This window comes from Lonchura striata, chromosome 21 (assembly GCF_050655825.1).
Source record: "Lonchura striata isolate lonStrDom1 chromosome 21, ASM5065582v1, whole genome shotgun sequence".
NCBI classification, from domain to species: Eukaryota; Metazoa; Chordata; class Aves; order Passeriformes; family Estrildidae; genus Lonchura; species Lonchura striata.
In genome coordinates this window covers 8,491,240-8,505,612 of record NC_140723.1, presented here as the reverse complement: position 1 = coordinate 8,505,612, position 14,373 = coordinate 8,491,240, and the positions used below count along the sequence as shown (strand labels likewise).

Here is a 14,373-nt window from a genome sequence, read left to right as displayed (position 1 = left end):
TTCCTCATGGTTACAAAGGGGCTGATTTATTCTGTGGATTTATTTGACAGCACCTGTTAGAGACCAAAGAAGTTGTGGAGCTGCAGGGGATTATCCTGATTGCTGTTTGTTCCCAAGGGAGTTTGTTCAGTGCAGTCTGAATTAATTTTTGAATATTGCAGAACTGCTTAAGGAGCAGCTTCAGGGAGGCTCAGGAGTCAGCAACAAGTCAGGAATGGGCATTTTCACAGCAGCAGCAATTAGGGATGAACTTACAGGTATAGAGGCAGTGAGAATAAATGGCTGGAAGTCCAGGGGAGAGCAGGGATGGATCTTAGAATTGTGGAATTGGTGAGGGGGAAAAAGATCTCAAGCAACCATTGAGGCCAGTCGTTCCCTCAGCACTGCCAAGGCCACCACTAACCCATGTCCCCAGGTGCTACATCCACATGGGTTTTAAACCCCTCCAAGGAAGGGAATGCCATCCTTGCCCTGTGACAGGGCTGAACAGCCTTTTCCATGGAGAAATTTTCCCTAATACTCAATCTAAATGTCCTCTGGCACAGACTGAGGCTGTTTCCTCCTGTCCTCTCACTTGTCACCTGGGAGAAGAGACCAACCCCCCACCAGGATCCACCCTCCTGTCAGCTCTCAGAAAAGGGACCCAAATTCCCATTATGAGGGAGGACAGATTCGAGGCAGTCGGGTACATCAGTACCATATGCAGATGGAAAGTCTGAATTTTGTGAAATCCAATTGATTTGGCACTTCTGTGAGTCAGGCTTTTTTTCTCCAAACACGTTAAATTGTGTCTTTTATCACTGTATTCCCAAGACTTGCAGCAAGGAATTAATTGTGGTTACAAAATGTGGATTAATTAAATACTCTGGGGAGTTGGAAAGGCAAAAAAAAAAGTTGCCAGTATGACATTGCTCCTTTGTTTCACTTGTTCCCAGTGAGCAGTGCCACCTCCCTAAGGGCAGGATCAGAGGAACAAGAGCTTGGAGCAGAACTCAGCTTCAGGCAGCTGCCTGGAGGATCTGGGAGAGCTCCTCTCCCCTCAGAGCAATATCCAGGGCCTTGTGGAAACAATTCCATCTGTCTGTTCGGATGTGAGGTCACAGGGATGGCTTCCACACCCCTGGAATCATCAGTGGCTTCATCTTCTGTGCTCCTCATTGCTGTTGATTTGGGAGCTCCAAGAATCCCACATTAATTACATATTCAATAAGTTTTTCCCTTTGGGACACAAGCAGAGGGTGCTGGCAGTGTCACTGTGTTAGAACAGAGAAAGAAACTGAAAAAGCTTTTCCAAAAAAAAAAAAAAAATGCAAACCAGACCATTAATAACTTGCAGTTTGTTTTTGCTTTGTGGCTGACAAACCTCAAAGGCTGATGTCCCTCCTCGCTCCAGCACACACGGACTGCTCGAGCTGGATGTGCTTTGTGGGAGCCTGGGGATGCTCAGCTGCTTCTAAAGGCAGAGAGAACCATTTTACAGGACTCATATTTCATAAGGCTAGTGCCCAAATTCCCAAATTCCTACAACTGGAAACAGAGTGCCACAGTTTCCTGCAGCTCTACAGGAGGGATTTTTCCATTCCCCTATGGTGCCTGGTGCGTATCCTTCCACAGGGGATTTCCACATTATCTGTGGAGTGAGTAGAGTGTCCACAGCCCCCAGCTACCCTGGGCAGGGCTGAATTCCTGGGACTGCAGCTTCTCCTTCACAAGAGCTGAAGGGACCAATGTCATGTTTGAGTTTCTCATAGGTGGTCTGTATTTCCATCAAATGCAGTCCAGCAGAGGAAATTCACTGTTCCTTTGCAGAGCCAGCAAAGTTGTGATGCCAGCACATCTTTCTCCTGTGGAACTTAGCAACTGGGATCACAAATCACCTTTGACAGATTTTCTATTCCCCCTTAGAGCACTTGGCATGTGGAAATGGGACAGTTCCTGCAAGTGCAGGCACTGCAGCCCTGTTCTTTCCTGGTTTGCAGTAGGCAGGTCTGTTTGCAGGCAGTTTTCCCCATCCCACCCCTTCCTGGAGCTATGTGGTGGGAGTTTTCCCAAAGTACTGTTCAGCTGGATTCTTCAGGAACGGCCACACAGAGCCTAGGCAAATGAATTAAGGATAGAAAATTCAGCTTTTAATTTCCTGTCTTCTGCTGGAATAGGAATACTGATTCTGTATCATTTCTCTGCTCCCTTTGAGTTCCCATTCTGACCTTCCCAGCTAACATGGAAACAATATCTCAGCGGAACAGCCAATTAGAAGTGTTAATCAAAGGGAAGGCTGACTTTGCTGACACCTTGTGCACATCATATGTTTGAGATGCTGAAATTAGAGCAGTTGAATTATTGATAAGAGCTGAATGTCACTGAAATACCACGAAGGTGTTGCTGCCCTGGTGACACTGGAGGAAGGGGAGGGCTTAAACCTACTGCAAATCCCCGTGAGGTGGATTTATAGGGTATCACATTGCTGAGGAGAGACATGGCACTACTCCACAGCTCTTGGAATTTTCCAAGTGCCCAAGACTTCTTGCCCAGACACGTTATTGCCATGAGGGATGAGTCAGAACAGGTCATTGTCCCCAAAATCAGCAAAAACTCCTTTAGTTAATCTCAGAGATTGGGCTGAGAACCTGGTTTGAAAACAGCAGAGATGGTAATGTTTGAGCTGCCAAATCTTGTGTATTCCTGGAGCAAGATGGGGAGAGGAGGGGTGACAATCCCTTTGGGTGTTACAGGAGTCACCCTCTGCCTCAGGCTGGTCCTGATGCATCCTTCTGGTTGTGGACACCAAACCTCATCTCAATGTTCTTGTATGGAATCCTACAAAATTTTCCATAATCCTGGTGCAATCAACATGTCCAGTATTTTGGGTCTCTAGTGGCATGCTCTGGAGGGAACCTTGATCGCCTAAGCTCTTTCTAGGAGCACTCCAATTCAGTGTATTTATTTTTGGGATCTCTTGTCCTCCATGACCCAAGACATTATGTTCAAATTATTTCTCAGTGATAATTATATGCACAATTTATACTGGGTCTTTTAAAACACTCTTTAAACGATCGAATTTAAATAATTTCCACTTGGATTAGCACCAAAAAACAAGTATTTAATTGCAGCTACCTTATAAATGAGTGGCAGTCACTGGGGAGAGCATCAACAAAAAATAGTCAACGGCAGCTCCACAAACAGTTGAAAAATCAATGGAAGAGCTGTTTCCTTCAGGGGGATGGCTTGGAGTGCATTACTGGCAGCAGCGGGACATTTGTGAAGGCACATTTCCCTTGAAACTCTTTCAAGGACTTTTTAACTAATTTAGAATATTAATTCCCAGTTTTGTGCTGCCTGTTGTCACTAATGTACAGCTGCTGTCCATTTGTCCCTTAGACCTCCAGAACTTGATCCCTTCATTTGCTTCCTGGGTTTTCTTGTTATATTCTGTGTTTTACTCCTCTCCATCTTCCTCTTGGAATTGGTGAAAGTAAATTGAGAATAAAGCTGGCAGAGATTTTCAACACTGGATGAATCCAGCAAAATCCAGTGATTACTCAGAATTTTCAACATAGATCACAAAACATATCAAAGTTTGATGGAAAAGCTCCTGGGAAAAACTCTTGCCTAGGTGTAGAATTGTCTGAGGGTGTTGGAGGGGAACATCCCTCAATTACCACCCCAGAAGTGACAATGACTGCATCAATCTGTTGTGGCTGAAAGATGATTGCAGGGAAAAATTACAGTCTGGCTCAAAAAATACCACTGCAATGAAAGGAGAATTTTACCAGTCAAGTGAGTTTTGAAATTAGAAGAAAAATAAGAATTGAGTGCCTTATTCTGTCCACAAGGACTGTGATGTGAAAGCAAAGCCTCTGAGCCTCAGCAGAATAAGTCTTTATTCCCTCAACTCAGCAGAGCAGAAATAGAAACATTAAAAAGGAAAAATGCAAATGGCATTGTCAGGAATTCCAAAATAAATTCAGCTTGTCAATTTTTCCTAAAATATATTTTATTGGTTTCTCAAGGACTGCTGGCACCCGGGATGCACCACTGCTGCAGGTGCAAAATTCAGTCGGTAAATTGAATCAATTTTTAAATAAATCCATTCAAATTGTAGTTTCTGAATTATTGGATGTATTCACTATCATCACTTTGACATTGTTTCCTGAGGATCCAAACAGAATAATTTTATTCCTATTCTAACTATATTCAGTACAGCCTGTGTCAAGATATGTTGAATATTTTCTGTTTCCTGCTCTGCAATTTGCTCTGTCTCTGGATTTTCCAGCTCCTCTCCTCAGGCAGCATCAGGGCTTTGCCATGGGCTCTCAGAAAACTGTGGGAAAACCCAGGACATTTTCTGCATGGCTGAGAGGGGATTGTTCAGCCTGGAGAGGAGCAGCTCCAGGGAGAGCTCAGAGTCCCTTCCAGGGCCTAAAGGGGCTCCAGAAGAGCTGGAGAGGGATTGGGAACAAGGGATGGAGGGACAGGACACAGGGAATGGCTTCCACTGCCAGAGGGCAGGGATGGATGGAATAGTGGGAAGAAATTCTTCCCTGTGAGGTGAGCAGCCCTGGCACAGGTGCCCAGAGCAGCTGTGGCTGCCCCTGGATCCCTGGCAGTGCCCAAGGCCAGGTTGGACAGGGCTGGGAGCAGCCTGGGACAGTGGAAGGTGTCCCTGCCATGGCAGGGGTGGAATTGGAGGATCTTCAAGGTCCCTTCCAGCCCAAACCATTCTGGATTCTGTGGATGCCCTCTGTCATGCAGGATGTAGCCAGAGTCAGAATTAAGGCTTTCACTGGCAGTAGGAATATCTGTGACCGGAGAAGCCTGCCAGCTTGGCAGAGCTGCCTGGATTTTGAGGGATAGCCTGGCAGAGTTTGGGAGCCCTGCAATCCATCAGCCTGTGCCACCATTTGGGCTGTGTGGGTTCTGAGGCAGCATCCAGAACTGAGGAGTTTTTGGAAAGCAGCAGGGATGTTTGAGCTTCTTCCCTTCTGCACCAACAGCTCCCAGACCTGGCAGTTCAGTTCAGAGCAGGGCTGGACTCCGGTGCTTGTCCTGGACAACACATGCACTGTAGCTTTGGGAAAGTGAAAATAACAATACCCAGAGGGGCTGAGCTGGCTCTGCCCTTTGGTTTCACTCTGTGTGTGACACCTGGGGCAGGTGAGAGCTCCTGGGAGGTGAGCTGTGATTATCCACGGAGCTCCAGAACCTTCAGCTCACTCCAAGAACTCCTTCACCCCCCATACAATACCATTTACTATGAAAACAGACAGTAATAGCCAAAAGGCAATCCTGAAGGATCCCCAGCAAGGTTATTGCTGCTCTTGCTGAAATAACCAAGCTCTGCAGAAGTGTTTGAACTTGAGGGGATCTTTTGCTGTGGAATAAAGTTGCTCTGTGGACTTGATGGGCTTAAAACACATCAAAGCAGTGAAATTCTCAGGTGTATGAGTGATCTGTGCATTCCCCACCCCACTGCTTGCCTCCACAGTGATTCCCTGTGAATCCATGGGGGCTTTGGTGAGGGGGAGCAGGAGGAAGGCCCCGCTGAGCTACCCTGTTCCTTCCCTGCCCATAGGGAACAGAGGGGTGAGGGACACTCAGCTAAGCTCTGGCAGTTCCGTAGCCCTGCAGAGCATTTGGAGCAATGTGCACTCCTGTGTTGGCTGCTTGGGATGGGTGGAGGAGCTTTTATTGAAGGACACTGGATGGGATCTGAAGTTTCTTGGCTCTGGAGTGAGCAATGAAAGGTTATCATCCTGTGCCGAGCTTGTCCCTGTGACGTCTTTGTTGTGATATCAGTGTTGTGATATCAGTGTTGTGGTATCAGTGTTGTGACTGAATCGTGCCTGTGCCTGAGTCAGTGGCAGAGCCAGGATTGTGGGGAATATCTCCTTTTCCTTGCCCTTCCTCTGCCCTTCCCTTGGCAGCACCTGCTCCAGGACACGCTGTGTTCCTGGCGGTCAAACCGGAGAGAAGCAGGATTCTTAATCCTCTGTATCCAACAGAAACACTTCCCTGGCAGTTTAATTGTCACAACTGATTGTTCTCAGGGACATTTTTTACACTTTGGGGTGGATTTGCACTTCAAAACCTTTCCAAACGTGTTGAGCTGACTGGCTGATGGATCCCCCTGGGCAAAGCCATCAGCTTTGTCCTCTGGAGATCCCCAGCATGGCACTGGAGTCCTCCAGCAGCAGTGCCAGAGGCAGCTGGCTGGTGGTTCCCAGTGAGTCAAAGCAACCATAAAGTCAAGTGTTGACTGGGATCAGTCAACCAAATATGTCTGGGGCAAGTCACCTAAACAATTCCAATAAATCCACCCCACTGCTTTCCTTACAACAAGCAAAAATGTTTTTGCACTGGTGCCAAGCACATTTCCTTTTGTCCTAAATTCCCCCTGCACTTTGTTCCGACAAATATAAAAGTAATTCTTTATTTGCCTTTTAACTTTTTATTGACAATGTTGTAGGTATTCCCCTCCCGTCTCCAGCACCACCTGCCCAGCAAAGGAATTCAGGCTTTCAGACTGAAGATGAAAACAGGCTTTAGTGAGCTGGAATTGCTGGGTTTTCTCACCAGGATGGCTTTAAAAAGGCAAGGCAGTTTGTTTGCTGTTCTTTTGCTGGTGGCTCAGTCCAGCAGAGAAGTCTCCCCCCTCCTCTTACACTTCTCAGGGGTTGCTCTGGTCCAGCTTTATGGAATCCTCTCCTGTGCTGTCGTAGAGACAGGAGTGACTTTTCTTCTTCTTCAGGAAGAGACTGAGCAGAGCTGCAGGAGGGACAGACTCTCATGAGGCCTCAGCTTTTCTTTCAGCTGCAGGAGCTCCTCAGAATGGCTCATACCCAGCATCTCTCAGGATCGTGGTGCTCAGGGAAGAGGAATTCCCTGTTGTTTTAGTGGGAGCTGCTGGATACTGAAGAGTAATGAAAATCAGTCCTTAGGGTGGCAAAGGAAATTTGTTCTCTCAGTCTAATGACTCAGTAACAGCAGGCTGATCATTCCCAAGGCAGGGCAGGCAGATGGTGGGACTGGAGAGGTTCTGAATGCAGCAAACCAAGAGCCTTCAGCCCCTGCTCCCTGAAACTCCAGTTCCTGTCTGTGCCCACCTTGCCCAAGGCCATGCTCATTCTTTCCTCCAGCCCCCCTGACTGGGAAGAAAAAGGGTTGCACTTTTCCAGAGGACAATGTCCACAGCTCCCAGTCCTTCCATGGTTAATTATTTTAATTAACTAATCTATTCAAAACATCCAGAGCCCATTGAGCCATCTGGACAGATTCAAGTCACATATTTGTATTCCTGGTGTGCTGATTAAATCTTTCCGTTTGCTCCAAGCCCTCAGTGGAGCCAAACAGGCTCCTCCAAAGCTGCTTGACACAAACAGCTCAGGGGGTTGTATTTGTGAGGAAAAGGTTGTCTTTAGCTTTGGGAGAGGTATGCTGGGAACCTTGGTGCTGGCACAGCCATGAATCCCACTGTGGATTGGGTTGGGAGGGATCTTAAAGCCCATCCAGAGCCACCCCCTGCCATGGACCTGCCACTATCCCAGGCTGCTCCAAGCCCTGTCCACCCTGGCTTTGGACACTTCCAGGGATGGAACAGCTGAAGCATTGCTCTGGCACCAGGCAGGAGCAAGCAGGAGATGAGCAGAGGGTCCAGGGCTGGGGTCTTTACAGAGTTCTGTGAAAAGCTCTTACCACCACCATCCCTTTCTGGGGGTGTCATCCCTGTGTCTGAGAAGCAGGAATCTGGGACTGAGGTTATGGGTATTCCCTGACGTAGAAATTCACTAATTACTAGCAAGGCTTGGGAAAATAAAAGGCCAAGGCAGCTCTCTGCCTGGGTCAGGAGGATTTAAACTGCTAAAAATTGGATTTACCAGAGAGGCTGAAGTATCTGGGGATGCTGTTGGTACATCAAGCACTTGGGATACCTGGAATGGGAAAGGAATTTAGGCTCTCCAGCCACATGGCCTTTAGCATCAAGAACAATCACGTGCAGAGGGGATTTCCTCTCCTCTTGTGCCCTGATTCCATCTCAGAAGGGGTTATCTTGTCGTGGAATTCATTTTACAATAAAACTGTCTGGGTTTTTATATATACTGTTGACCTTTATTTGGTATATAAACCCATTACTCCTGAGCTCGCAGTTTTATATGGGATGGATCAGTGCAACTTCCAGCTGAGAATCTCATCTTGGGAGTTGTGTGAGCTTTAATGACTCTGTCCTAATTTAAATAAGATAATCTTGGCTTTTACAAGGGAGCTGAGGCACCTGGAGGACACCTTTAGCAAGAGCAGGCAGCTGAACTAAGAGAACTCTCCTGCCTGGGTGTCTCTCCCCACGCAGAGCTCCTCCTTTACCCTCCTGGCATCCAGGATTTGGGGGTTGGAACTCGGCCAGGGCCAGGCTTTTAAACCTCTCAGAGGAAAAGTCATCCAGCACCAGAGTGTACCCCAAACCCTGCAGCCACTGCAGTCAATGAACACCTGCACCTACCCAGTGGTGATTCCACCACTCCTGGAAATGTTCAAAAAACATGTGAATGTGGCGCTTCAGGACATGGGTTAGTGGTGGCCTCGGCATGATGGACTTGATGACCATAAACATCTTTTCCAACCTTAACAATTCCATGATTCTGTGATTTTTTTCCAACCTCATTCTTTCCATCTGTCAGAGCCAAACCCAAGTCTCTCAATGGTGGTGGCTGTTGGGATGAAGGACTTGGCTGAGCTGAATTCCTGTGGGTTCCCCACTCACAGGATCCTTGTTCCCTGCAGGTAAACGGCCACCTGGACTACATGAAGCAGATGGACACAATCCTAAAAGCTGTGGGCATTAAAACCAAGGAATGCCAGCTGGAAGAGAAGAGCAGTGGCAGCCTTTTTTCCCCTCAAGCCAAGAAATCCCAGAGGGCAGCTGGCAGGGAGGCTTGGGGACAGGAAGACACCAGGAAAGAGAAGGGTGAGGTTGGGAGTGAGGTTCTCCCAGCCAGCTGTGCTCACCAACAGAATTCCTCCAGCTCTGCCCTGGGAGAACCCTCTCCTCCCTGCCCAGACTGCTCACACAGCACAGACAGCAAGGACCAGGCAGTGGGGAAGGGAGCAAACTAGGGCAGAGCTGCTCAGCCAGCACAAAAACCGCTGTCAGCACATCCGTGGCACTGGGATTCCCAGAGGATGGAGCTGGCGGAGCCGCGGCTGCAGTTTCCAGCCCCTCCGCAGGAAAGTGCGGCACTGGCCGGCGCTGGGTCTCGGCCCACGGCACCTCCCGGAGGTGAGAGAGGGCCGATTCCTGCCTCAGTCTGCGCTGCTCCTCAGGAGCCCCAGGCAGATCCCATCCAAGTCCCTGCAGGAAGCGGCTGCCCCCCTCAGCACCGTGTCCCTCTGTCACTGGGGGAAGCAGGTGCCTCTGAGGGGATTGTAGGCATTTCACAGAAAGGGGTTCATTGCTAGGAAATTAAAACCATTTTTCCACTGGAGATGAGTTTGGTTTGAGGATCTCAGGTGAGTTCCAGGCTCTACCTGCCCCACTCCAGAGAGATCCTCATCTGCTCTCCAGCTCTGCTGACCAGGAGGGGAAAGGCTTGGGCTGCCAGGCTTCCTTCCCCCACCTGCTGCAGCTTTGCTGCCAGGACTTGGGCACTTTCCCATCTCCAAGATGGTTTTCCTGTGTCCAGGCTGGTGCTGGTGGGTGCTGGAGGCTCTATTCCTGCTAGAAACATGTTTGGGACCCTGGGTGGAAGCAGCAGGAAAACCCAGAGAGTTTTAGATGGTTTATGAAAATTCTCCAAGTTTATGAAAGTTCTCCAAGCCAGCAACCCACTGAGACTTTCCTTTTGTGTCCCACAGACATCTCCAGTCTTAAAAGCCCCATCCAGACCTATTTTTAATTGGCTTAAAAATAAACCAATGCTTGGCACAGGATAAACATGGATCTGTTTGATTTCTACTTCCTTCCATAAAAGTGAATTGGCTCCACTCTTTTCATCCCTAGTCTCAGAGCAGAGGGAAGGACCCAGCTCTACATCCCTTGCCAGCACAGCTCCAGAGCCTTGTGGGAATGATCCACAACTTCCATAAAAGCCCCTTTTCTGGCCAATTTTTCTGCTGAGCCCAGGCAGGTGCATTAAGCAGCAGTGTAACGTCACTCTGTGGTTTTATGCTTTGCCAGAAGGGAGGGTTCAAACTCTCCCAGCCCCATCTGAGGGGTCCTGTTGACTCATGAGAGGAAAAATACTGGAATTGCACCTTCCAATTTTGGTTCAAACAGGGTTCTCCCCCTCCTCCTCCCCACGGACCCAACAGCCATGTTAATCCCCCCTCCCATTCCCAGCTTCCTGCAAACCTTACCTGCAGATCATTCCTCACGGAGTCAGACACGGCTGGGTTTGGGGGTGACCCAGCAAAGCCCCGTGCTTTGGATGCAGTGCCTGGCAATTCCTCTCCCTAAATCCAGCATCCCAGGGGGCTCAGACCTGCCCAGCTCTGACCTGGAGTGATGGGAGGCATGGCTGTGGGATCCCACAGGGATGGGGCTGTTCAGCCAGCTGCTGTTGGTGCCCTTGGTTGCAGGGTTGGGATGGGATTCCTCTGCTCATCTGAAGGTTTGTCCACAGCAAACACCTAATTAGACAGAACTGCCTGCATGAGACAGTAAGGAATTATTGCTTTTGAACATTTGGCTTGAGGAAGTGCCTCTCCCTCTCTCTCTGTCCATCTCCCAAGGCTGATTTAGTACCTAACAAACTTCCAGACTCTGCAGTACCTTTTGCTGCTCCTTTTTAACTTGGGTTGTAGTCCAAGCTTGTATTTATATAAAGCCATTGTGGGGAAATGCACATTTTGATCTGAGTGCTCAACACCAGCCCCAAGCTCCATCTGTGGCAAAATGCATTGAACAGTTTGAGGTTTGAGCCTGTGCTTGGCCCACGGCGTGTCCTGGTCACTCATCCCTGGCTCCCAAGGGATTTGTGGGAAAGCAATGCTGGGTTGGTCATACAAACTCCTGTTCAGTTCTGGAACATCCATGGGCAATGCAGAGAGAAAACTGAAAGTGGCCTGGCATGTGGCTGCTTCTTCCTGCATCCTGTATCCACAGGAGGCTCTGTGTCCATTTATGTATCAAGGAATTCCAGGAGAACAGTCTTGGAATTAGGCAGAAGGCTTGGAGTGAAGGGTCCAGGGAGGGCACAGCAGCCAACTACCAGCCCAAAGGCACTTGAGAAAGAATTTACTAAAAATAATTTGTTTTATTAATTTTTCGGATGCCCACTTTGTCACATTTACTCAGTGTTCACTTTGCTTATGGCTCTGGGGAGGGCGCTGGCATTGCCATTTAAAATACAATATTCCTTTAGATTCTTATTTAAAGGGGAAGAAAAAGTGTATTTTCTATCTGCATCATCGAGGACACGATGGCTTGTCGGAGGGAAGTGAGATGGTCCTGTGCCAGGAGTGGGAAGCTGTGGGATGGAGCCTGTGGGAGGAGCTGATCCCATTGCTACTGCGAGACACGCATGGAGCCACCGTGAGTCGCACCCCACACCCCCACTGAACATCCAAAAATCAGTGTTGGACATTCTGCTCCAAATTCAGCCCCCGCAGTGCAGCTCTGCGTGACAAGCCACGGCTGAGCTGGAGTGCACTGTGTGACAGCAACCTGAGACAGACACGGCTCCAGTGAGGAGATCCAGCCCCAGCTCCAGGAAGATGTGGTGTTCCGTGGGCTGAAGCAGCCCCAAACTTCAGTGTTCCTACTCAAGCAGCCCCAGACCTCTTGCCCATAAGCCACAGGACATTTTTCCACCACTCCCCTCAGTGCACTTGGAGGAGATCTGCTGAGCTCCGTGTGTTCAAAACCAAGCCTTGGTTTGAGGTTAGAGACACAGTCTGGAATCGAGGTTCAGACTCACCAGAGATGGAAAGGCCACAGGAAGGGTTAGGGGATGGTGATGGTGAGCACAGAGGGGATGAAAGAGAGAGAGACAAAGCAGGTAAATTCAGCAGCAACACCCGGCTTTGCAGGGTTTGATCCTCCTGTGACAGCGCCCGGGGCCACCACCCCTTCCATGAGCTGCACCGTGTGCTGGAACAGGAACGTGGGAGATGGCTTGTGGCAAATCAGCTCCCAGAGGTTTGTGTTGGGCCCCTGGGATCCTTCCTAGCACGCAGAGCTCTGTGTGCAGCTCAGGCCACGGGGGTGCCGAGCTGCAGCTCCGTGTCCGGGGGCTCCGCGTCCCACAGGCCGAGGGCGCCGGGGCCCCGCGGGGCCGGCAGCGGCCTGGGCTCGCTCCCCGGCGCCCCGGAGCCGATGGAGTCGGTCTCAGGCTGCAGGGTGAGGACGTTCTTGAGGGACGTGGCAGCGCGGGGCCCGCTGTTGGAATTCCTCATGGACAGGGAGATGGCGCTGGGCCGGGGCTCCGCCGAGCGCCGGCAGCAGGGCAGGAATTTGCCCATGGCCCTCTTGAAGTCCCTCATGAAGAGCGGGTAGATGATGGGGTTCATGGTGCTGTTGCAGTAGCCCAGCCAGGTGAGCACATCGAAGAATCCGGCCGGGACACAGTCACAAACTGCCTGGGGGGGCACAGCAGGGATTAGCAGCCTCCCACCCAGAGGGGCTTCCCAGGCACACCAACATTCCCCTTTCAGAGGAAACCTCAAATCCCTGTTGAAGGGTGTTTTCCTGGCTGTTGCTCCCTGGGGAATTGCATCATTGCTCCCAGAGGTCCAGCAAGACCTTCCGGTGCCTTCAGTTGAACCCAGCTGGATTCCAAAGGGGAAACTTCTGGAAACCCAAAATAAAGCCCCCAAGGCTCTTACCTGAGCTACATTGGTGATGAAGAAGGGCAGCCAGGCCACGAAGAACATGCCCAGGAGGACGCCCAGGGTCAGGCTGGCCTTCAGAGCCTTCTTGCTGTGCTTGCTGGTGAACCTCCTGCTCTCGCTGCCGGCCAGGGGCTGGCTTGGGGCATGTGGGACCTGCAGCCAGAGACAGGGAGTGGTGGGCAACTCTGCCCAGCAGCAGCACTGGCCTCTGCCCAAGAAAAGTGGCATTTGGTGCTCCAGATCCTGCAAAAACCCTGCCCGTAATTCCCTTCTCCAAGGGGCAGGAGCTGGGAACACACCATGAGCCCTGAAGCACAAATTAGGAAGGGGAAGCAATAGAAACCCTCAACACTGAGAGTATGATTTTATTTACTGCAAACTAGTGTGTTTGTCATTTGGCTGCTCTTTAGAGAAAAACCCAGCTCAGTCCATGTGGGGATAAAGCCTGCCCTAAACAGGCAGCTCCAGCTGCTGATTACAGCAGCAAATTAATTATGGGTTTAAAAGGAAGACATGAAACATTTCAGCCTCCAAACACCATAACCCAGCCCTCCATCCCCTCCTGCAATCTAAAATTAAGTGATTTTCGTAGCCTACCCCTGTAATTAAATGATGCCCTGTTGCAACTCAGCTTCCAGCCCAAAAAGAGAGCAAAAATCTCTAAAATTAGATGAAGATGAAAAAGGTTAAAAGATGAATCTGAGGGTTCCCTGGCTGACACATTGTTCCTCAGCCAGTTTGGGTCTTCAAGGAATCTTTTGGGCCTCAGCTGAATGACAGGGGGATGGATGCTGCTCTTGCATGGCACAGCAAAGCCCCTGAACATCCCCTGACTCTGTGGAGTCCAAAAACCTGGCATCCCGTGAGAAAATAATCACTTAATGATATTGTGTGTTTATTCTTTAATTCTCCTTTTCCTTTTGACCATCTGATGCAGCTTATCATGTGTGGGAGAGCTGGCCAGAGTCCTAGCTCTGCTCTTGGAGAGAACAAACTCAATCAAGGTATTTAAAGGCAATTAAGTTTGCCTTTTCCCTGTAGGATATGAGGTCAATAAAGCCTATTACAGGGAATTAAAGCTGTTAGATTTAGTGGCAATTACCTTCTCCTGGAGAAATACAAACAAGTGCAGCCACGTCTTTGTTATAAAACCCACACACTCCGGTTCCACCGGCAAGCACACGAGGAGGGGTTTGGCAGCTCCTGTTATAGAGCAGGTAACAAAAATAGAAGCTTCTGTTCAAAATAAGGTGCTCTCGGGAATCTGGCATTTGCCATTAGTTAAAATCCCTCTCCCCCGTATGTCTCACACCCACCACGGCCAAGATCTATGAGTGGAAAGTCAGATAACATTAAACCCCTCAGGGATGACGCCAGCCAAGAGAGAGGGGAAACTGCGTTTATTTTGCACTGCTGAGCATTTTTGCCTGAATCTTATTTATTTCTCTGCTTCTGCTCACGCTGTTTCTGTTCTCACGAGCAGCTTCAGAGCTGTCCATTGCTGGGACAAGGCATGGGGCGCCTCAGAGGCTGTCAGGGAGGTGGATGCTG

At 49.5% G+C, this 14,373-nt stretch overlaps 2 protein-coding genes across 9 annotated transcripts in view; one reads left to right on the top strand and one right to left on the bottom strand.

Annotated features, from left to right (window-relative positions):
• Positions 1 to 9,925, top strand: part of TMCO4 (transmembrane and coiled-coil domains 4) — a 34,320-nt gene extending 24,395 nt beyond the window's left edge. The window contains exons 13-14 of one of the 3 annotated variants that reach the window (XM_085559030.1): positions 6,467 to 6,591; positions 8,776 to 9,925. In XM_085559030.1, the coding sequence (XP_085415156.1) occupies positions 6,467 to 6,591; positions 8,776 to 8,779 (129 nt within the window). In that variant the 3' untranslated portion in view covers positions 8,780 to 9,925. Of the gene's footprint in view, positions 1 to 6,466; positions 8,095 to 8,775 lie in introns of those variants that run through there. The other 2 variants (XM_085559028.1, XM_085559029.1) reach the window with 2 other exon arrangements.
• The window catches only part of HTR6 (5-hydroxytryptamine receptor 6), a 44,221-nt gene that overhangs the window by 24,009 nt on the left and 5,839 nt on the right, over positions 1 to 14,373 (bottom strand). For 3 of the 6 annotated variants that reach the window (XM_077788211.2, XM_077788207.2, XM_085559033.1), the window contains exons 2-3: positions 12,817 to 12,975; positions 10,348 to 12,570 (exon numbers count right to left, since the gene is read on the bottom strand). In XM_077788211.2, the coding sequence (XP_077644337.2) occupies positions 12,184 to 12,570; positions 12,817 to 12,975 (546 nt within the window). In that variant the 3' untranslated portion in view covers positions 10,348 to 12,183. Of the gene's footprint in view, positions 1 to 1,363; positions 6,911 to 10,347; positions 12,571 to 12,816; positions 12,976 to 14,373 lie in introns of all 6 variants that reach the window. The other 3 variants (XM_077788209.2, XM_077788210.2, XM_077788208.2) reach the window with 3 other exon arrangements.